At 36.3% G+C, this 24,532-nt stretch overlaps 2 protein-coding genes across 2 annotated transcripts in view; both read left to right on the top strand.

Annotated features, from left to right (window-relative positions):
* The first annotated feature begins 317 nt into the window (after positions 1-317).
* On the top strand, positions 318-5,683 carry LOC140161979 (uncharacterized). Its single transcript, XM_072185271.1, has 6 exons — positions 318-416; positions 1,978-2,229; positions 2,819-2,998; positions 3,273-3,396; positions 3,897-4,131; positions 5,299-5,683. The coding sequence occupies exons 1-6, from the start codon at positions 318-320 to the stop codon at positions 5,681-5,683; spliced, it is 1,275 nt and encodes a 424-aa protein (XP_072041372.1).
* Positions 5,684-6,651: 968 nt separating this feature from the next.
* LOC140161978 (uncharacterized) overlaps positions 6,652-24,532 on the top strand; it is a 28,958-nt gene continuing 11,077 nt past the window's right edge. Inside the window, exons 1-14 of the mRNA XM_072185270.1 lie at positions 6,652-6,775; positions 9,461-9,580; positions 10,685-10,832; positions 14,069-14,191; positions 14,665-14,787; positions 15,735-15,857; positions 16,053-16,175; positions 16,447-16,569; positions 17,285-17,419; positions 18,013-18,165; positions 19,192-19,344; positions 19,818-19,934; positions 22,622-22,687; positions 23,975-24,064. Of these exons, the coding sequence (XP_072041371.1) occupies positions 6,671-6,775; positions 9,461-9,580; positions 10,685-10,832; positions 14,069-14,191; positions 14,665-14,787; positions 15,735-15,857; positions 16,053-16,175; positions 16,447-16,569; positions 17,285-17,419; positions 18,013-18,165; positions 19,192-19,344; positions 19,818-19,934; positions 22,622-22,687; positions 23,975-24,064 (1,702 nt within the window). The 5' untranslated portion in view covers positions 6,652-6,670. The remainder of the gene's footprint in view (positions 6,776-9,460; positions 9,581-10,684; positions 10,833-14,068; positions 14,192-14,664; positions 14,788-15,734; positions 15,858-16,052; positions 16,176-16,446; positions 16,570-17,284; positions 17,420-18,012; positions 18,166-19,191; positions 19,345-19,817; positions 19,935-22,621; positions 22,688-23,974; positions 24,065-24,532) is intronic.

Raw genomic sequence — 24,532 nt, 5'->3', positions numbered from 1 at the left:
GGAGTGGCGTTAAGTTGGTACTACACCCTTGTGGTAAATTTGTGACTATTTTTGCATGTTGCTCAAAAATTAATAACACACTGGTAACAAAGGTTATGTATATTATTGGGGCAAGGAATCCAATTACTTCACTGAAATTTCAGTGACTCAAGACAAGCTGTTCAGTATATATGATAGGAAATGAGGTACATTCTAGCGGTACCTAATTTCATATCATAAATAATGAACCGCTTGTCTTGGGAAACTGAAATACCTATACCAAATGCTTAAATAAATCATGCATGCGGGCCCATTTCCTACACTATTTGCTGGCCGATATGGCCTTTGAGGAACATATTACTTTTCTATCCCTGTTAACAGGTATCACACCACGCATAGATTACCTTTTTACATTCACTGCTCAGTGCCGAGAGTGGGTAAGTGCCATGTGTAGCTGCCCTGTGTAGATGAGGACAATATACTGTGTGTAAATTACCAAATGTTCACACTTGCTATTGCACTTACCCACTCTCTGCACTGAGCAGTCGATTTGCCATGTTTAGTCGGGATAAATGCCCAAATCGTTTTACGGTTGGGTGATTGCTTCTATTCGTGCAATTGATAAAGAATAGATATTCATAACGTTCAACTTTCACCCAAATTACGAGAGACGTTTTGACTTTCAACATAAAAAGAAGTTTAACGTTGACAGACCTTTCAACTTTCACCTGAGACTTTTAAACTTTCGACATGAAAAGAAGTTTGACGTAGATAGTTTTAATAGTTTTTGTATCTTCTTTGTACTCATGACATGATTTATTATGTGCTTTCAACCACGGTATTGACTTTGGGACAGCTTACAGAATTCAATTACCTGATAATATCATTGAGGTTAAAGCTGTATTTATGCTACGTCGCTAAGCGATAGCGGTTGGTTTTTAGCCAATGATGCGGAGTGCATTCTGTTGCTTTGGGAAAAGTGCGTAACTCATTGGACAAATACCAATCGTTAATTGCTCAGTGATGGAGTATAAATTCAGCTAAATACTTCATTTGAAATCTTGGTGTTTTGCAAATAGTTATTCGACATAAATAATCAAATAAACTTTTGACAGTTAGATTATCACAATATTTCTATACAAATTTTAACTCTATACTCACTAAAAGGGGGAATTGACAAAACATCCTAATACTTTTTTTCTCAATTGGTGGACTTAAAAACTCCAACATTCAATGGGGAATTTATTTTAGCGGTCTTCTTCCTATTACCACCTGAGCCTTATGGAGGCACTCTGTGGTATTGTTATGTTGAGAATGGATTTGCAATTAGTGTTAATTTATGTTAATTTATAACTCCATGTATCTACGTCTTTATTTATTTATTACTTTTACAATTTTTTGAATGGGGTACCACCGCCATACAAGACATTACCAACCTCTTCCGTCTATAACTTCATGTATTTATGTTGAAATCATTTTTATGCGATTTATGCTGTTTGATATTATGCGCCTTGGAGAGTCAGAAAATTAAGGAAAAATCAGGTAAATACATTCCTAATCGAATGTTCCCTTAGTCGTAGGATATGGTTCTATTAAAGTGTAATTTGGCAAACCGGTGATCATTATCGAGTCATATTAGGCTAAAATTAACAGAAAGGTCATAATTATTACAGCTTTATAAGGTGGCTGCAAACCATAATCACAACTCTTCTTCGCCTTTGTCATCTTCTTTTCAACGTTTTCTTGTTTAAATAATATCGTCTAGAATAATATTTGGGAAAAAATGCTGCCCAGGAAAACGATTTTAACCCAAGTGTAACTTAAAGGAGTATTTCGTGATACCAGAACGAAATTCAAATTTTTGCTGAACGAATTAATCTGCAAGAAATGTTTGTACATAAACATTATGCAGCCAGAGGTTTCTAGTGATATAAAAATCTCAAATTTTTTGAGAAAAGTGGATGGAAGATTCTGTGGATCACGAAATGCCCTTTTAAGTCTTTCGTTTATTTAACATCACTTACAGCAGTATTACTAGTTATAGTTACCACTGTATATGGTCAGCAAGATCTAACCAGAAAACCTAACACGAGCGGTAAAGATGTGACCCAAGCAGCAGTAGATTTAGTTGTCCAGAGTGGTATATTCCCAAAAGATAATGACTTCCTGAGACGAATCACTTGTGTGGAATCGAGGGATGGCACTGATCCTAACACATACCGTGCTGGGTATGATGGTGGCATATGGCAGGTGAGACAGACAGGTTCACCGCGGTTTCTAATACCTGAGGAACACAATGTATCTGCGGACTATATCGCTATTTAATATAATTACTTTATAGCTGACGGTGGAGTTGTAAATGGTTAAAAAGCCTGTAAACTCAGTCTAGCTATATAATAGTAATATGATTAAGAGCTCGTTTTACTTTTAACGTCTTGTTTAGTACCTTGCTATTCATGCTATTTTTGCTGCCTTAAGATGAATATTGATACACAAACTAAGACGAAAAATAAGTATTCTGTCCAATCCAGTCCAGTCCAGTCCAGTCCAGTCCAGTCCAGATTACCATTATCGCTATGTGATATAATTACTTTATTAGCCGATGGTGGAGTTGTATAGTGGTTAAAAATTCTGTAAATTCAATCTAACTTTAAAATAGTTGTATGATTAATTAAAACCAAAGCTCGTTTCACTATTAACGACCTGTTTAGTACTAACTATGACGAGTTAACAATCCAAGTTGCAGTTACAAAAATGAAATCAAAGTTGAAAGGACATTTCAAATTTCCCCTTATGTTTTGTCCGGTTTCTTTTCGTTTACTTGTTGTTTAAATTTTAGGTTGGCCGTATCGCATTTGAAGACACCAAAAATACGGGTTCACACCCAGAGCTTGTCGCCAAATTTGCCCAGATACAACAGGCTTTTGGAATCGACTGGCAGGCAGTTGAATGGAGTGATCTACGCAAGCCTCTATACTCTGCCATTGCAGCAAGACTCTTTCTGCTCAACATACCACAGGTCTGTAAATGGTCTATACTCAAACATAAATAATCTCACTCAACATAAGTAACGACCTGAAGATTTTATTCATCTATTGTGTCCGATTTCAGCGTTGCTATATTGGAAATTGTTGCCAATCAGTATTCATAAGATTGTACAATCAACTTGTGTAAGGCAGGCAATACCTAATAGTGCTGATATAGCAGGTCAAGCTACTTACTAGAAACGATTGGTGAAATATGACACATTGTTTAAGAAGTCAGTAGCGTAATGCTTTTCTTGTCGTTTACAGGCAATACCTAATAGTGCTGATATAGCTGGGCAAGCGGCTTACTGGAAACGGCATTACAACACTGCAGCAGGTGTCGGGACAGAACAGGACTTTATTGATAGGGTGCAGGCGTGTGCAGTTCAAGGTAAAATATGGTGATGTTTAGTAGGGACTTTTTGATGGATTGTGTTGTAATGGTCAAAAACGCACTAATACACGATATAAATGCATTTATTTTTAAACGTTTTTTTTTAACACGAGTTAAACATGTTTCCAAATAAGTATATTAGACTGTGTACATTCAACCAACCCTTCTGTCTTTTCGGATATGATTTATATTGAATACATTCAATGTTTTTGCTTAAAGTTTTTTAAACCATATATTCGATATTTTCCTACCAACATTGTAAAAAAACCACCTCACGTTCAAGGACCAAGTTCTTTGGCGAATTAAGAAGGTAGATAAAACAGGTGGTAGATAATTCATGACTTTGCATCGTAGGCATCACTGTGCTATGGTTTCAATGCTACCATACCGCAACTGTTAAACACATTATCTGAATCTCTCCACTACATGTTATAAAAACAATTTCACCGAGGCATGTCGTGTTCCTTTTTAACTAGTTTTCTTCTAATGAATAACAGAATGCGCTGTGGAAGGAATTGACTTAGCTTTTGTAATAGACGGTTCTGGTAGCATTGATGCCATCAATTTTGAAACAACTAAGAGCTTTGTCATGAGAGTTGTTAATGGATTTAACATCGGTCCTAATAACACGAGGGTTGGAGTGATCCAGTACGCAGGCTCACCTGTGATTGAGTTTGATTTCGATGACTATAGCACCAACGCGGATGTGCAGGCAGCAGTTACAGCTATCCGGTCTGTTTTCTTTATTTTAAGTTTGTTTCGTTTGTGTAATTAAGTTCTTGCTATAGATTGGCTAATCACAGTGCTCGTATTTTTGTGCCCTCTCTCATCTCTCTATTTTCTTAGTAATTTATAGTGCGCAGGCACAACGCCTAGACGTTGATCCACAAGCCTCAGCACACTTTACAGGTTGTCACTGACCACTACGCCCCACATAATTCCATAAACCATTTAACAACAAATCAGGGATTTTGCTGCTTAAAGAGCGCACACCCTAGACATTCCACAAATAACTTTCGCAACCAGGATCAGCTCCCCGAATTTCGTACGGGTTCCTTGTCCAAGGGAATTTCAAGCTAACTCAAGTTTTCCACGAGAGCGTACTACCCAGCAAACACAAAAACGTTTTAAAAACGTTTTAAATAAGTTATATTTTGGCTTTTGGTTTAGGTAAAACGTTTTAATAACATTAAAATGTCGGGTTATATAAAGGTCATGAAAACTTTTTAAAACGTTTTGTATGAAAACACACAACAACACTATTTTTTTAAATGTTTTTCAAATTGTTATTATAAACTATTTTTGCAAACATTTTTTGCCAAATATTTTGTCAACACTTAAATAACATTATGTTAAAATATTTGCACCCAGCAAACACAGAAATGTTCTTATTTAAATGTCGGGTTATATAAAGGTCATGAAAACGTTTTTAAAACGTTATTGCAAATATTTTGGGCAAACATTTTTCGCAAAATATTTTTTCAACCCCAAAATAACATTTTGTTTAGAATGTTTTGTATCAAGTTTTCAAAAATGTTTTTGAAATGTTATTAAAACGTTTTATACCCTTTATGTAACCCGAAATTTAAACGTTTTCTGTAAAACATTTTGTGTTTACTGGGCATGCAGTAGATTATCAAAAAATGTTTTTAAATGTTATGAAAACGTTTTATACTCCTAATATACCCTTCATATAACCCGACATTTAAACGTTTCCTGACAACCTTTTATAACCTTTTGCGAATGATGTCGAAAACGTTTTGTGCTTGCTGGGTAGGCACCGTCAGGGTTCGAACCCGCAACCTCTCGCACCATAGTCGAACGCCTTATCGATTAAGCTAACTTGACTGCTCTCTCCATCTCACTCATCCGCCTCTTTCTGTATATTTATATTTTCAGATACCAAGATGGATATACAAATACTGGCAATGCCTTAGACCATATGACAAACACTTTGTTTGGACCATGGCGTGGGGCTCGTCCGACATCTTTGAATATACCCCGTGTTGCGGTCATAATCACCGATGGAAAATCACATGACGAGGTCCTGGGTCCGGCGAATGCCGCTCGCAATTCTAATATCACCATGTTTGCTATTGGGGTAGCAAGTTATGACCAGGGAGAATTGAATGAAATAGCCAATGATCCAGACGCACAATTCACCTTTACGGCAGATAATTTTGACGTAATTGAAAATATAAGGGATCTAATAGGGACAGCTGCTTGTAGAGGTACACTGTTAAAAACATTGGTATTTCTTATTACAAAGTTTTTCATAGTATAATTCTAAGAAAAAAATTCTTTTTTTCATACAGTTTCGGCAATCCACTCTGTTGCCTTTCTCAATGGTGTCTGCTCAATTGGTATTTCTTACCCAACGCTTACTCAACTGTCATATAAAATCCTTTTTTTTTCACTTAATTTTACAAGTCCCCATGAAAACAAAATAAATTAAAAATTACTATTGATCTTAGAGGCGAAACCCACACCTATAATAATTGACAAGTCAATGTGGTCCACGTGAGCGATATACGTTCGCATCTGTCAGCTTTGCTATGATAGCTGTGCGTGAGTGCAATGGAAAATGGACTATTGCACGGGCGCGGAGTGCAGTAGTTTCTTTGTACAAATAGCAAATAATCAATAGTAACTGACCAATCAAATGATAAGAATTTGTATGAATTATAGAATTTTTTTTTTTTTCTATGGAATAGTGTTGACCCAATTTTTGAGCTGTCCATAGGTAAACCAACGTCTTGGTAAAAGTACTCATTCTTTTATCTGTAATCTGTGAAGGTCAATTTTTGGAAGGGATATAATTATGGTATAACAATTTTACTGTATTTATGTATCGTTTTGTTATTCCAAATAAAGAAACACTAGAATAATGTCACCGATGTATATGTGCCATAGTGTAATAGACCAAACAGGGGGTTCCTCTTTTGGTCTATACACGAGCGCCATCCCCTTTTAACCACGAGGTCGTCAATGTTCGCGAGTTCGAATCTCGGTAGAACCTGGTGAATGGAAGAAAGTGAAGAATAATTAGATGAATTCACGGATGGTGGATGGGCGTTCCGTGATAATAAAAAGCATCATTATCAATGTACAAGAATAACCAATCCATCTGGACAGCGCGTAATTTTCTTCCCTTGGTATTTTAGGTTACATGTCCCTACAGTTTATATTACTTTTGTTTGTTTGTTTGTTTGTTTATTTGTTCAATTTTATTTTTCTGCCCCCAATAGTGCCGGCAGAGGTTCCCATTAACATGCCAATTGAAGAAACATTGGATGTGAACGCTGTTCGTTATGCCTCGTATCCAATCCCACCGACGAAGATGATTACAGTGAAACTAGAAACACCGTCTGGAGAGGTAAAACTATACACGTGATGGTGATTTGTGGGAGATTATTGGTTGATTGAAAGATATTTGGATTGTTTTCTTCTTTTGTCATGCATGCATACATATATAAATATTAGGCATTTATAATGCACCATTTCATTCAGACTACTTCGTAGCAAACAACAATTTGATAAAATACAATAATAAAACATTTTTTTTTTCACATTTTATTGCCCTAACGTCACTTGTTTGTACTCTTTTTTTAATAATAGGTACATACACCCAAGTAGTGTACACATCCCGAGCAATTTCACTTTTTCGCACCACTCTATTAAGATCGTATGCATACATACAAAAACGTTAGGCATTTATGCGCTATTTCATTCAGACTACTTCGCAGCAAACAACAATATCATAAATGCAATAATGAAATTTTGTTCACATTTTATTGCCCTAACGTCACTTGTTTGTTCTTTTTTTCCTAATAATAGGTATATGCACTCAAGTTTGGTACACAACCCCTAGCAATTTCGAGTTTCCCTTCATTTCATTGAGGGATACGAGGTATTGTTGGTAAAAAAAAAAAAAAAAAAATAGATTTTCATTATCTGAATCAATATACTATCATGAAAGTTCATCTGTGTTAGTAATCAAATAAATGAAGAATTGAACTTTTGTTCACAACACATAAAGTTGCTCACCTGAAATGTTCGGTTGTTAAGACTACAACCTTCTTCAGCAGACTGATCCAGTTCGTTGATCGATTTGACGACTCTTGACTTGTGACGTCAGAACTGGATCGTATACTCTTGCTAAGTTGTAGCGCCCCGTCCTTATTCAAAGAAGATTGGTTGGCCCGGATGTGAATGGCCTCTTTGACTCCTCTTTCGAAGTACCGTGGTTCTCTGTCGAGGATTTGCACTTTCTCTAGGTCCACGTGATGTCCTGGGAACTCTGTGTGAATGTGCTGAGATACTAGGCCGCCTATGCTCAAGGAAACGTGTTTTTAGAGACCTGCCTGTCTCTCCTATGTATGATTCCGAGCAGGGGCCCCGGGTGGTCTGACCCTGGCAAGGAATCAGATACACAGGACCCGTGACGTCCTTTTTGTCCGTTTTGTCTTTAGGCGCAACTAACAGTTGACGTAGTGTGCGCGTTGGCTTAAAACACACTCTTATGCCGTATGAGCTGTAAATACGTTTTAAGGCATCGGAGATGCCTTTGACATAAGGGATAACAACTTGTTCTTTGTTGGTGTTCGTACTGTCCTTTGTCGGTTTCCTTTTGTCCTTAGGTTTGTTGAGCATGTCAAATGCCTACTTGGGGTAACCACACTTAGATAGTGCTTCAGTGATGTGCGACTTCTCTTCGTCACAATCTACCGGATCGGTAATAACTGACTCTGCGCGATGAAAAAGCGCATGTATCACTCCCAGTTTGTGTTGTAGAGGGTGATTCGAAGAAAAGATCAAGTACTGGTCTGTATGTGTGGGTTTGCGATAGATCTTGATATCGATAATCAATATATTTTTGAAAAATAACACTTTGGTGTTTTGCAAAAGTTCATTCTACAAATCATATACTTTGAAAACTTGCTTAATTTATTGTTGTTAATGAGCTATGTACGTTTTACAAAAGTGTTGCTGTTTCAGCCCGCTTTACAACATACCTCATAAGAACCACATGACCTACAAAAGTATATCTGTGATATTTGAATTCTTCTACACGCTCGCTATGAATTGAGCAGTGCAATTTTTGCCAAAGCTCACAACCTTTCGCAAGATGCTGTGAACTACTTTTTTCTGCTGCTTCGACCAACAACACATCGTATAACCTTAAGATCTGCAGAAAACAAAGCGTCAAATGCTAGTCTTGAAGTGACTCTAGATAAATCGTCTACTATAAAGTTTACTGCTTTGCTAGGTCACTCATACATAAATTCTAGACAGTTCATTGGTTGATTGCCATTTATCATTTGTTACCATGATCCTCTCCGTGTGATAGTTTTTACCATCACAGTGCTGCGTCGTAGTGCGCCTGCGGTAGTCCGTGCGCTGACTCTTAGACTCGCCGATTTAGTTATGGGGTGGACCCCGAAATGTGAAGTATATCACGGCAGAACATGGTGTTATGTTGATGAAAAGATGCATTTCCTATCTTAAATAGTATTTTTAAGTAATAGAATTTATGTATGAGTGATATAAAACAAATATTAACTGTCTTAAATTTGTGTAATGGTCGAAATATAATCTCTCGGTGAAAGATGTATTGTTCCATTCCACTCGTCGTTCCTGCTCATGGAATTGAACAATCCATCTTTCACCTCGTGATTATATTTCAACCATCACACTCATAGACAGTTAATATTTGCGTATCATAACATCTATCGTGAACTGTAGGTTTGTTGAATCAATAATTTTAATGCTTAAGTTTAATAGAATAAAAAGTTTTGATTCAACAAGACCGCAATTCAAGATAGTTGCTTTGAGACATACTTGCAGTTGACCAAGCAAAGCAGTAAACTTTAAAGTAGACAATTTATATAATATTTGAGAATTATTAAAGTTCGGATCTAGTCATTTATTTGGCACGAATGCCTTACTAATTGCTGTTTTTCTAAAGCGTACTGTGAAATACATGACACATTTCATCAAAACACATATACATGATAGTAAAATTATAATAATGTGGTTTTAATATTATGCATTTTTAAAGGGAGCTAATGCATATTTGTCAACAAAAATCCGCAATCCAAATGCAGCGCTTTACGACTGGATGTTAGAGACTAGTCCGGCTCAACGTTACGATCAAGTTTTCATTGACTTCAACAGCCAGGTATTTATACACTTACACAAAAAAACATGTTTGTTTTATTTGTGCGAAAGTATATATGTGACCGGTTCCCACAAAACCCGAATTTATATTTATTAAGAGTTTTATATACCTGTACAGATTGGAAAGTATTAAAGCATTAAGATAATTCCAATACATAATATGAAATAGTACACCTTCTTTGAATTAAAATTCGTTGTTAAACATTGCCATATTATTGTCTTGTATTACTTTGCTTGCCACGGCAAAAGTATGAGCTATTTGATTGGGTTTTTTTTGTTGCTGATGTTGTTGTTGTTGTAGTTGTTTTTTTCTGTTTTGCTGCAGCTAATGTTGTTGCGAATTTTTACAACAAAATGTATCAATCCTCATTGTATCATAATCCTCATAGCAATTATTGCAAGAGATTTTATTAATTATCAATATCAAATATCATCCCTTTATACTTGACTCCACGATTTGCCATAACAAACTAGAAGCTAATGCGAACTAACACCACGGATATAAAAGAGGACTTCAGTTTTCAAAAGACCAAAAAACAAAGAACGAAAAAACAAACAAACACATTGTACTTAATACAAACAACTTCAAACAGGTTCTGCAATGTTATTCCCATTTCTGCGCAAAATGTGTTCTTCCTCATCCCAATAATGTCTTAATTTTTTTATCTGCATTATGTGTTAGATTACAGAATTTTCACGGAATTTTGTCTCCTAATGTTTGTACCACCCAGTAACCAAGGAAAAACAGTGCTATTGTATTGATTGGTCCCCTCAGTTGAAATAAGAAATAAATGAATGCAATGAAATTCAATTTTAAGTGAGGTGTTGTATTTAATACCGCATTGCAGTATTATGCGATGTAATGTAGTGCAATGCGATGCAATTGACAGCAGGCCGTATATTAGTGTTGTGTAATGAAGTTATGTTACGCAATTTTGTAAAGTTTTGCAAATCTACAATGCAATTTATAAGATAATGACAATCTATAGTTCTTTTATGCAATATTGAGTCTAATGACATAGGATAGTATAAACCTAGTGTAATTTAATGTTACATGTATGCAATGTTAAAAAGTTAAATTCATTGACATTTTACTTTTTTGTAGACAAATATGCCCGGTGCAACAGACGTCTTTGCTACGATTACTAACAAGGCGACTCCAACTCCCGGTTCCAATAATACCAATACTCGCTACAATCTTGTAGGAGAGGAAGGAAATACACTCATACCTGTAACAACCATACCACCACGGGGTAAGGATATGAAAAGAACATTTTATTCATTTGTAGCTTCACAAAATGTGTTAGTGGTAGATGTATGGATGACTATAATCGCTGATGTTGTTGATTAGTGTGTCATATTATTTGCATATACATATGCATATCACGGCTGTTTGATGTATATGGAATTGGCTTCATTATTAGCTAAATGCAAACTATAGATGGCGCTATTTATCCTAAATCATATTTCTTTATTTGAAAGGGTTAGGTGATTAATACCGCCATTAAAACAGCTGGGTGAACATATTTTATCAAACAATAAAAGGAATTATTTGTATTAAAAGCTTCGAAAGGGTAATTTTCATTAATTAAATAGCGCCACAAATTGTGTCATTAACAGATACATTTTATATCCGAAAAAGCTTTAAAACATAATATAAAAGTGAATAATTTTGTAAAAGAGGGGAAATTTAAGTTGAGAACGACTCAAAAGCATCTGTATACATTAGCACGATATCACTTTTAGCTGTTTAAGCCTAAAATTTGGTTATACATGATGTTTTGTTTGAAAAACTAATAAACAACCGTGATATTTAACACAATAGAGAGATTGCGATTTTCCAAACGTAGACGTAGGACGTACGTTTTGCAGTGAGGCCACATACTTTACCAACGCTCGTGTTGTGGCGCTATGTCCTATAGTCAGTCATCTGGTGATTTGTTTTGCATGAAATCAGCCCGGGGTAGTCGGTGGGGTCAGGGATCAATAAAGGGATCTTAATCCTCTCTACGTCATACATAAATTCGCCCAGTCTCATTTCCCTAATATTAAATTTAAAAAAAATGGAATTTCAGTTCGGCACAGGTGGGCCTCGAACCCACGCCGCTGCTACATACAGAATACAGAAGTCCAGCGCACTAATCCACTGGACCACATGACAGTTCGGTAGCCATATTGAATTTTAAACATATAGGCTATAGGCAACTCCAACATTGATCGGGTATAGACCACTTGACATGTGACGTCATTGCCCGGCAGTATGCGCGCGAATTATGACAATTTCCATTGTTCTTTGCCCTGCAGTGTGCGTACGCATCGTAGTTTGCTCAGGGCACGTGCATTTCAAATCGCCCACCATATTTCATATAGTACAAGAAAGCCATTGAACAGTGTAGCGGTTTGTTTGAGCATATCGACAGACGAGTCCCTCGCCTTTGTTGATAAACAATGATTTTATATTAGCATAATGACAGTACTCATCAGTTAATAGCCACTTGGTGAATAGATGGGCATTATCAGCTGTCAAAGAGATGTCTTATGCAGCTGCCAATCACGATAGAGGCTTGAAAACATTTTGTTATAAACCCAAAAGTGATATAAGGACAAAACTGTGCATGTTGGTACTTGATTGTTTGGATTCTTATATGTTGAAAATCCCTTGTAGTAGTATTTTTTATGTGTAGTGTATATTGTTTATAGCTTTTCAATTTTGGGCATTAATGCTCTGTTGCACTGTTTTCATCAACCTATTTTATCGTAGTGCATTTCTTATGTGTGTTAGCCGAAATGTCGTGGTAGATTGCAATCATGCTTTTGTTGAACTGTACTCCGCCATAACTACGGTGAAGGACACCGGTTCAAATCCTTTGTTTGGAGCCAATCAATAAAAGAATGCAGGGCCTCTATAAGTTAAGAAGTGACGTAATAATCGCAATAGATGAATACAATGTTTGAATAGATCGCCCAACCATGCCAACACAAGCAGATTGCACTAATCACCTGTGTATGTCTGCAAACATAGATTGAATACAATACAGCTCTTTACAAAAATACTAATCTTATAGGTGCGAGTGAACCGTTGCCTTGCCAAAGGTCTATACTTTGAATTTGTGTGTAAATAAATAAATAAATAAATAAATAAATAAATAAATAAATAAATAAATAAATAAATAAATAAATAAATAAATAAATAACCGATCAGGAATTGTGCATATTTGAACGTGTTCCTAATGTTCCTAAAATAGCTGAGCCAAACTTTCCTTGCCCTCCCCCACCCAACTTTCGAGCTGCAAAAAAAATGCTTGCCCCCCCCCCTTTTGACCTGCCAACCAATCTTTGACCCCCACCCCTATAATACTTCACCACCTCGAGGGATACACAAAGTTATTGCACCACCCCTCAGCTGTACAAAAAACACATGATATTTTGACTATAACATTCGTAGAGAAACACTCGTTCTCTACGTTTCCTTTACCTAGACTCGAGGTAAAATCAGCCTATTTCCACGTGGAACCATGGTGGAACGTACGTTTTAATGCTACGTTGAGTCCAAAATGTCAAATCGCAAGCTCATTTTTTATACGCAAAGTATCACACACATTTCAATAGACAATCTCTGCGTGTGAATATTGCGTTTAAATTTAGTCCATTTTTAACACATCGCTGTACCTTTATTATAATGATTTGTTACAAACAAAAAAAAGGATCATAATAATAATTAGACTTTCCTTCGTATGTTCATTATCCTTGACTGTCTTTAACATATTGTGAAATGGACAAATTTTGTGCATTTTCAACGATGTATCTACGTCGATTTTGCACGTGGAATATCTTCAACAATAGCTAAATACGTGACCTCGCTTCGATACAGGAGAGTGGTTTTGAATAGATCAACGTACGTCCGATGTCTACGTTTGGAAATCGCAACCTCTCTATTAACATATGATACAAGCTTGTAGCAAAATTTTGAATTGCAGAGGTGCCTTAATACGTTGTGGTTTTTTGGTGGCGGATTTCAAAAGGGTTCGGGTACACAACGAAACATGCTAGAAACCTTTTTTTTAATGAAAGATAATAAGCAAACTTGGAGTTACATTTTTAATAAAATATTCCATTTTCTAATGAAAGAAAAAACAATTTTAAAATGAAGAAGAACATGGAAATTCTGCACCCATTTGATTTTAACTTTTCCCAAGAAAATTGAATGTATTATCAAAAAATCTAGCATTCTTTAAGATTACTTATTATCTTTCATTTAAAAAAGAATTAGGTTTCTACCATGTTTCGTTATATAGATTGACTCTATGGAAATCCAACACCTAAAAATACAAAATGGCCGCTAATTAAATATGCAAATTATGTAACTTTTGGATTTACCGCTTTCCTACAACCCAAGTTGTAACACCGAATATAAAAAGCAGACTGACTTTTAATGCCAACTGTGATTTGAGAATTTTCATCGTAGACATATCAGATTTTATTCCCTCAGAATTTTCATGTGACTCAAACACGCCATGTGCTAATGGCGGAATATGCAAATTGGGTGCCGGAGGAAGTGGTAAATATGTCTGTCAGTGCCAGAATTGCTATGCGGGACAAAGGTGTGAAATTGGTAAGTTGTTTGAAGATTAACATTTAGTTTTTGTGTCCTATATATTTTGCTGATAATTAGATACTTGTGACTTATTCAGCCCTTTTTCCAATTTCTTCATCTTTTTCAATCACTATATCTATCTGACATAAATTGGGTGATTGTTTTCGTCAATCACATGGACAATCGATCGTTTGATCAGGTAGCATTAGTCACAGTGAAATCACTTAAATTTGGGTCAAAGGTCATGATAACAAATACCGTCAAAATGCCTCATGTTGTTCTAAAGTGGCATTTTGTGATCCATAGCCTCCAGCTCTTTTTTTTTAAACAAGAAGTGGAGATTTGTATACCATGGTAAACCTAGATTTTTGTGTGCAACACGTTTCTTGCAGATTCATTCCCTTAGCGAAACTTAAGAACTTACAATAGAGTAATAGTAGACCATTTATCTACGGAGTAATGTAATATGCATAGTGTTATCTCTATTTCAGATAATAGCGGATGTGCCAATCTCGCATGTCAGAACGGAGGCCAGTGTACGCCTATTCCTAATTCATGTAGTCAAGCTTACTGCACCTGTCCACCTTGCTTCTATGGCCGTTTCTGTGAAAACAGTAAGTTCAGAGATGTCTTACGTTGATGTTAGCCCGATGAGAAATATACCTGCCTATTGGTCAAAAGAAAGTTTTTTATTATCAACTGAACCAATCAGTAACATAGATAAAATAATTTCACCACACAAAAAAATTGGGGTGAATTATTTGCACAGCTCCATTCTTAGAGGTGATTAAAATGAAGATATCACGTAATTGACCAATCAGAGGCAATGTTAGATCGGCAGGTAGTTCTCATGGGGTCAAAGTCTACGTGTAAGCCCGGAAAAACACCACAAGCGATTTACTATACTATGCGCCGCCATCGGTTGCTTTTGCCAGTCTAATAATTGACCTCAGTGCAGTTCTAGCCACCATTTGAAAGTGTGATGATAGTAACGTTATGCGGGCTTTAGATGTCGACGTTTCCTAAATAATGCAATGCGTATTTTGGCCTCTCCCTATCAACCGTTGGTGGCGCATTTTAATGCTTAGTTGTTTAACGGAAATGATTTTATCTCGATAATCTGTAAAAGGATTGATTATCCCTTAAGGTGGTACTACACTCCTGGCCAATTTTGTGCCTATTTTTACATTTTTCTCAAAAATTATAGCGCATATGCAACTCAAGGCAAGTAGTTATTAATTTATTGACCGAGTATTGGTTTCCCTCATTTTTGACTATAACTCCACAACTGGTGTATGTGCTGGAATAAAATTTCCAGTGCAGTAGTTGTAGTCATTACCCCAATAATATACATATCTTACTTGTCACCAATGCGCTATAATTTTTGAGAAAAATGCAAAAATAGGCACACAATTGGGCAGGGGGTGTAGTACCCCCTTAAAAGATTACACAATTTGTGTTCGTCCATTTTCATTAATTAGAAGAGTGCACACATTGTGTGCGTTCATTATGTTTTTAAGATTCAGTGATGGCTAGATATTGATTGATTGATTATTTTCAGGAATAAACGCTTGTTTCAACCATAGGTGTCAAAATGGTGCAATGTGTGTGAGCCCTCAAGGGACCTGTCACGACTACCAATGCCATTGCTCTGGATGTTTCTCGGGACCGTTCTGTGACATTCGTAAGCATTATTTCAATAATATTATACGGGCTATGTTCTGTAGCACAGTGGTCCTGATTTGACTAATCACTTTTAAGCCTTTGGAAACTACATGGGTGACCCACAAATTCTTCGAGGCATTCAGACTCGAACGGGCGACAAACAGGATATCATACAAATCATACATACGTAATATTTCTTTGCTATACTTTACAGCTCTAACGAATCCTTGCAATCTCAGCCCATGCCAAAATGGTGGTACATGCTCACCTAGTACTAACTGTTACTCATACCAGTGTCAGTGCGCCAATGGATTCTCTGGAGCTAACTGCGAGATTGGTAAGTCGTGGTTGATGGGGGGTGTATAAAAGTTATATTATGTGCGTTTTTTCACATTGGTTTAGATGAAAAGTAAAAGATCATCCCATGGGAAATGCATGGGACACCCACAAGTCCTACAAGGCATTCAGAATGCACGTACAATATTAAAAACAATATTGTATTGTCCCCTGGTATTTTACAAACAACTATGCAATGCATAATTTTGTTGTAGCGCTCGAAAGCCTGATATAGATAATAATACATAATATTAATTTGCCATATTATACAGCTCTAGCTAATCCTTGCAATCTCAGCCCATGCCAAAATGGAGGTACATGTTCACCTAGTGCTAATTTTTACTCATATCAGTGCCAGTGCGCCAACGGATTCACTGGAGCCAACTGTGAGATTGGTAAGTCGTGGATGATATAATGGAGTAGCGTTTGTATGAACACCGAGTTAGTTGTGTGCGTTTTACAAATTGGTTTAGTTGAAAAGCAAAAGAAAAAAGGAATACTGTAAAACACGCAACTCCGCCTTTACGTAAGAGGGTTGGCATACATGTACCATAGGGAAGTCGAATGAAGCCAATCAAAAGTTTTGAAGTGATTTGTAGTGCACATAATAAGGTATCGCAGCCCGTATCAGCTCCTGAGTGCGGTTAACCAGACAATAAGCAGTTAGTGACTCGTCTTAGGCATTTCAAGTTGCCTTAAATATTTGATGAGAACAATAAAAAGACTCTGTTAGGGCAAAAACTCGCGTCGCCAAACACCACTGTACCGGAGTCGAATACAATACCGATTGATCTCATTGTACTTAACTTAACTTAACTTAACTTAACTTAACTTAACTTAACTTAACTTAACTTAACTTAACATAACTTAACTTAACTGCACTCAAACGTCTTAACCGCTGGAACAAGACCCTCACGGACTGGACATATACGATTATTAAGACGGCGTGTATGGTGGTTGGTCAGGTTTGTTGGGTGTGTATGTGAGGAGGTGTATTTGTGTGTGTGGGTGGTGGTGTGGGGGAGGAGGCCCGGGCCCAGGTACTCCTCCGGTACCACGTCCCTTGTCGGCAGATCTAACACATTATAATACATTTGTTTTATATTACAGCGCGTACGACAAACCTAAATTTGTGTAACAATTTTCCTTGTTTGAACGGCGGTTCTTGTGTCTCACAACATAGTGGTTCATACGTGTGTATCTGTAGGTCAGGGTGGGCAGGACGTGATTGTGGAACAGTAATCGGTAAGTCGCACTTATAAGAATCTAATTTAAGGTTGGTAACCTGAATGACAGCCTCATCCCCCCCCCCCATTTAATCCATCAAAATGCATATTCTCTTATCAGGTGAAAGCTCATATTTTTCTGATTGAAACTAGAACGTATTGAAATTAGGCGTTCCAAATCGGTATATTTCCGAAGAAATCATCAAAAAACTGTTGTACTAGTATTTTACTATGGTATACTACGTTTGAGACTAATTCAACAGTTTTTTCAATTGATGGTCGGCTGTTCATCCTAGTTACACACATTTTAAGTACATATCATTAGATTGATAAAGTTAACTTCGAGGACTATTAAATAGCAAAAATATAAAAAAATATCGAATTTTATAAACTTGCATAAAATTTGTATTATATCGCAAATTTCCAAAAATCAAAATTAATGGATATCAGAAGGATGTAATTCCACATATCTGATATTCTCTCAGCACCAACAAAAATACTATACAAACGTTGCTATCCGATTCCTTGACACAAGTGTCGTTCTACGTTCAACACTAATGCTCAAGACACTAAAATATCCGTATTTAATTTTTTTAAATCAATTTTTTGCAGGTACCAAAGGTATTGCTAGTGCATGTCAGAGCCTTCCATGTCAGAATGGCGCTACATGTTACGAAAGTGCCTCATGTGGTAATCCAGGATTCAGCGAGTACGTATGCGTGTGTACACCCGGTTTTACTGGACCACTGTGTTCACAACAGATAAGTAAGATTCATGTAAGGCACAGCATCTAATTTGGTCCGATAAAACGATCGGTGCCCTGATAGGTACCGATGGATCTTCATAATTTACCCTGAACATTTACATGGTGCTTTTATTTGACATTTAAATGAAAACGATAACACTGTTGATTATTATGCTTGAGACAATTTATAACATCACCAGTGTATTAAGTTGGCACTCGCTAGATTTCCGAAAGCTCAGCCCTATGAAAAGGACTTCTCTAGGGAAAGATCAAATCTTACTCATCACCAGGGTATGATAAAAGAGTAATCGGTACCTAACCGTACACCGATGCTGTAGGACCAAATAAAATGCTTTGCCTAAATTAAAATGGTTTATTGAAAGGGTATGGGTGCGAGATAAGAGAGGGTTTAAATATGAAGTTTGCAAAGTAACCTCGACTTCTACGTCAACTTCATCGATTGGTATTCTTGGTCTGATTTACTTACGCATTCATTACATTGGTTACTGCATCAACAGCGTCTTGACGCTTAAACTCGGGACATATGTTTCATATAGGCGATCAAAAGAAAGTCATGTGAAAGGGATTACAGCAAAATATCTCAATTTAGTCTTGTTAAATGGGTTGTTGGTCACAGTCAAACACAAAAGACACTACACTAATCGCTCGATTGAAACAAAATGAATGGAATTGCTAGGTGATGGCCAGTAGGGATTATGTCCGGAGCCAAAGCTAATCCCCTTATAATGCAATTTTTACTCTATCTGTATATTTTCAAATGAAATATTCTGATGATAGAAAACACACACTAACCAATTATTGCTCAATTATTCAAGTAAACGTTTGCTTTATCAATATTATATTTCACGATGAAACACATATTCTTTCTTTCTTTCTTTCTTTCTTTTTTTTCTTTCTTTCTTTCTTTCTTTCTTTCTTTTTTTTCCTTCTTTCTTTCTTTCTTTCTTTCTTTCTTTCTTTCTTTCTTTCTTTCTTTTTCTTACTTACACTATTTTGTTAATTATTTTTCCCTTTTTTGTTAACAGATTTTGTTCCGACCCTTGATGTCTGCTGTTCGAATCCCTTGCCTTGTCAGAATGGCGGTGTGTGTTATAATGCATTCTTAACATTTAATCAGAGGACGACCTCAGTCTGCTCCTGTCCTGTAGGTTATATAGGACAATCGTGTGAAATACAATGTAAGATGCTTTAGCTGCTTTCTTAACTTTAATTTTTTGATTAATTATTGAAAAAATTTTGCCAGAAAATCCTAAATCAGGATAATTAAACTTATTTGTGGTAATGATTATATCATATGTGAGGTGCGTGTAGGGGTGGGGTGTATTTGTGGGTTGTGTCAGTAGATGAATTTGGGATGCGTTTTCATCGAGGTCAATTTGAGGAGAGCTATACTAACACAAACATACATAAGGAGACGATTTCACGGGCTCAAATGACCTCAAATGCCCAGTGATGTACGTAGGTGTGTACACGATTTGTTTTATTGGGATTGTTGTGTGTGGGTAGATGGGGGTTATGTGCTGGGGTATCATTAATGGGTCGATTTTGTTTGCTGTTGTTCAATACCACGGCAACCAGAAAAAAAAAATCACGGAATTCAACTATATAATTAGAAATTCCAAGACATGAATACAATATTGACCATTTTCAGCTTTTGATCCGTGTAGCAGCACCCCATGTCTGAACAACGGCGTATGTACCTCATTCAATACGTATTTCCAATGTCAATGTCAGATTGGATTCCAAGGAGTAACATGTGCAGAAAGAGGTAAATACTGGATTGTGTCTTTTGAATTTTCTGGTTTCTACTGTTTTTTTTCCTTTTCTTTCTGTTGGGTGTAATTTGACATTTTAAATGAATTAGTAAAACATTACATAATTACAAAAGTTGCTTGTTTATAGAGAATGCACTGCATGCCATATTATTAATATATAAGGACCCTCAGGATCCGCCTGGGCAGAAAAGGAATAGAAAATATCTTTTATCTATAATAATTTTGTATATTATGTATTAAAATACGTTGTCAGCACCCTTAAAGCCACACCAAAAATAATAGATGTGAAAAAAGATTATAAGCTGACCAGTAGATACTAGTTGTAGTCCTACTACTTCAATGAATATTGGATGGACTAGGCGATAGCACATGCCTTCAAGGTGAAATAAAGCTACTCAAGTTACCGCCTAACAATGGTCTGGCCTGCTGTCTGATCTTTTCCAGCGAAAGATGACATTCTAATATTTCCCATTGAGGCTTCAAACATAATACTCCCCGTATGATTTTGGAAGTCTTTTAGGGATCATAAGATATGTCTTCCTGTGAGAGAGACCGAAGCTCGCAAACATAAGAATAAGATGCAAACTTCCTGCCCAGGATGATCCTGCAAGCCCTTTGAATAGAAGAAGTTTATCAATTTGATCGACATAACTTTGTTTTTATCTGTCATATGTTATGACTTTGTAATACTTTTCTCCTATAATTTAGAAGTATAATTGCTTTTAGGGCCTTCTTAATATTCAAGAGGCTGATTAGCATTTTAGAATATTCATCAGATGCTAATAAGTATATCTGAATATTCATTAGAATAATGAACATTCATAATATGGTCATGGCTAATTAAATGAGCATATTCGAATATTCATGAGGTGGACGTGTCTAACAAGCGTAGTTACCGGGGAATACATCGGGACTGTGGGGTTGCTTATTATTAAGCACTGCACTACAGTATAATATATATTTGAACATTTGTGACACGATCTGCTCCATGGGGGCCAAAAGAGGCATTTTTGAAAATTGAGTTACTATTACCTTCTACAAACATTAGGCTATATACTGAAAACACCAAAGGTCTAGCATACTTGGTTCTTAAGTTCTGAGGTTTTATGGTGTGTATTTTCCTATGTATTTTATTGTTCTTTAGTCCATATTTTTGCCTTTATCTTAATTTCAAATTTGCCGCCTTTGGCCCCCATGGTCCAGATCGTGACACATTTGAAAATATGGGACATCATTTGTGGACAATTCTACCTTTGTAATTTATTGGGTAGTTGTGAAAAAAAAACCCTCTAACATATGTAGACTGTGCTGGCCAGTCCAAAACATCAAGGCGCCAATTAACCCCTTCCTCTGCTAAAGATGCTGGTGTTGGATAATCTAGCCATTCCTCGACTGTCTCCGCCTTGTGACAGGGAGCATTATCCTGATGGAATATGAACCGCTCTCCAATCAACCGATGGGCGAATGGCAACACGGCGTCTTTCTAGTATTGATGTTGGTCTATGTTGCCCTGAAAAAGAAACAGATCCACAACTCATCCATTGCGAGAAAAAATATCCCGAACCATTATAGAACCTCCTCATTATTGAACTGACGTGTCTAATATTAAAGAGCTGAACAACAGAATTGGCATAGCCATAGGGGCCTTCAGAAAGCCGGACAAAGTGTGGAAGGATCGTAACATCAATCTTGATACTAAGACCAATGCTTGTGTACTTTCCATCCTCCTTTATGATGCTGCGTGCTGGGCACTCACAGAGTGGGATGAGGCTAGACTGGATGCTTTTGACATGCGGTGTCAACTCAAAATCCTTCGATTGATGTGTTAACATCATATATCTAAGGGCTATAAGATCTAATACCAAACAACCCCAACTCAAATCAGCCATCCGGTAACGCCGCCTACAGTGGTTTGGACATCTGCAGGGAACGGATAAAGACAGCATCCCCAAGAGGCTCTACCTATACATCATGGAGAGACGTCATCCATAGAGACATCTCAAGGCTGGACCTAGCGTGGACTGTAAGGGAAGCTGAGGTTGCATCTCTGAATTGTACGACTTGGAAGCATCTCTTGATCCAGGCAGCAGATGCAAGAATGCATGACACTGATTGGTAGGTAGGTAGGTAGGTAGGTAGGTAGGTATTTAGGTAGGTAGGTAGGTAGCTAAAAACTTTTAAATGACATTTTGTGTTGACAGCGCATGTCAAATGTATTCAAAACACAAAATATAATAAAATAGGTATAAAAGTAAAAAAAAATCGCAAGGATCGCGAGGTCCATTTACTGACATTTAATTTGGATAAATTTGATAATTGAAATCGATATTGCTATTCTACATGTCATTTTCCTTTTAAAATCTTCAACTGTAAAATCAATCGCAAATTATGCTAACAGAGCATGGTTGGCAAGTACATTATAATAACAACATCTGTTGATTAGAGCGTATCATCAGAGTAGACTAAAAGTTTCCGATACGCTCACCCTGCCTCGTGAATATTCAAATATGCCAATAAGCAGAGTCCATTTCATAAATATTCATTACTGCATGACTATTCAGACATGGTTATTATTTTCGAATGAATATTCAAATATGGTATTAGCTACGCCACCTCATGAATATTTAGTAGGTCCTAAAAGCAATTATACTACTTAATTACTTACGTGTTATGTCTGCAGTTAGCTGCAATTGTACACTACCTCCACCTACATTAGGCGACTACAATATCACACTTTTTCCTGAACGTAAGTTTTTTTCGAGATCTGATATGAAATTCAATAGTAGGTGGGGTCAAAATATAAATTGATACGATTTTTAAGTATTATTTTCTTGGTTGATGATTGTCTCCGTCAAATGAAGATGCGGTAATGACCTTTGTGCTTTTTTATGATCATCGATCATCACGTCATATGAATAAGAAAATGGCGTATATGAAATCGCTCCTTAAGTATTAGTTAATCTGGTGTGACATTTCTTAATGTTTCTTATTTCGGAGTTGAATTCTGAATTCATATGTGAGGATAGCTCCGTCCCTTTTAAGTTTTTCTTTTAATTGCTTCCAAGCCAGACAAAAACATCAACAAAAAGTAGACAATGTTTGGCAAAATGTTCAAAATATTTTTACCGCCAACCGAGAAACAAATCGGGGGCACCATTGTTTGTTCCAGCATTTTATGTCATATGTGATGTAGCACATCAAAAGGGGAGACTATGCATGTGAAGTCAATTTTGAGTTCGGTTTTTACCATATTTCTTTCTGTCTAGTTTAATCTATATCTTGAAAGTAAACACTCAACGAATCCACAGGTGACGTCAAATTTGCTCATGGTTGGAGAAAATGCAAAACAAAAATCGAACAAAAAATTCTTCAGTTAAAATAATTTCTAAACGATTACAGATGGATGTTTGCCATTCTAAATATATAAACTTTTATTCAAACTTTAGACAAACAATTTAGCAGGAATAAGGCCCAAAATTGTGCATTATTTCATGGTTAACACAAACCTTAAGGCTCGGGTTACCCACCAATATTTGCCAAAACTACATTGAAATGACTTTGTATCGTAGAAAATATATTATAAACAACAACATATTTCTTGATCTGACTATGAGTGTGTCAAGGAAAAGCGATTTGTTGGTTTTCTTCTTTTTCATTAGTGACCGGTTCTTTTAACTATTTTATGTGAGATGCTGTTCCGCTGATCCCTTTTTTAATCTCCATTTTCTCTTCTTTCTTTCTTTTTTTCCCATGCGATTTAGTCCCGCGTTTATGTTTTATCGGCTTTCTTTGCTCAATTTAATTAGGACGCACACAGATTTACCGATGATGCGATCGGGTCCATCACGTAAATATGTGCGCAAAGTAGTGTTTTGTGTATATATACTGAAAAATATTATAAAAAGAGGATGCTAAGATCAAAAATACTCCTTTAAAATAAATAATTCAATTTGTTTTTACACTATCGATACACTTTGCGTATTTTCTTATGATATTTTATGTTGACTTCTGTAATTTGATTGTGTCCATATAGGTGCGATAACAGAATCATCCACTACTCCAGAACATATACGTTCCACTGAATCATCTACGACAACGGATTTTGCGAGGACAACTGAGTCAGGTACATAATCACATTCTAAACTTCTTGGTATAATACACATGTATTGGTATGATATAAATATCCTGCTGTTAACTGGGTAATTTTGTATTGATAAATAACATAATATTATGTTAGTTGGAATGCCTTTTTATCTCATCCAAATATCAGTTAACATATCTATCAATAACATAATATTATCCTTCTTGACAATGGTGGACTGCAAGCTTAAATGTTTCATTCAGTACTGTTTTGCTTACTCGCGTATGTCTTTATTTCACCTAATTTTTGAATGAGCAAATCACTGAATGGACCTTTAAAGTACGGTATACATGGGAATTTGCGGTTTTTTTGTTGTTCTTTCTTATACCTTGTTTCCTTTCTGAGCAAGTATAAAAGAGGTCAAACTTGGACTGAACTACATTATTGCGCGCATTATGTAGTCGTTCATTTCTACGCAACCAGTCGAAAATTGCGTATACGCTAGTATGA

Source organism: Amphiura filiformis, chromosome 10, assembly GCF_039555335.1.
Source record: "Amphiura filiformis chromosome 10, Afil_fr2py, whole genome shotgun sequence".
NCBI classification, from domain to species: Eukaryota; Metazoa; Echinodermata; class Ophiuroidea; order Amphilepidida; family Amphiuridae; genus Amphiura; species Amphiura filiformis.
Note: the sequence above shows the minus strand (reverse complement) of the source record. Positions and strands in the feature narration are given on the sequence as shown.

Coding starts and splice junctions, on each gene's coding strand:
- LOC140161979 (XM_072185271.1), top strand. CDS start 318: ATGGCCTTTGAGGAACATATTACTTTTCTATCCCTGTTAACAGGTATC. Junction 2,230..2,818: donor ATGATGGTGGCATATGGCAG/GTGAGACAGACA, acceptor TTTAAATTTTAG/GTTGGCCGTATCGCATTTGA. Junction 2,999..3,272: donor TTCTGCTCAACATACCACAG/GTCTGTAAATGG, acceptor TGTCGTTTACAG/GCAATACCTAATAGTGCTGA.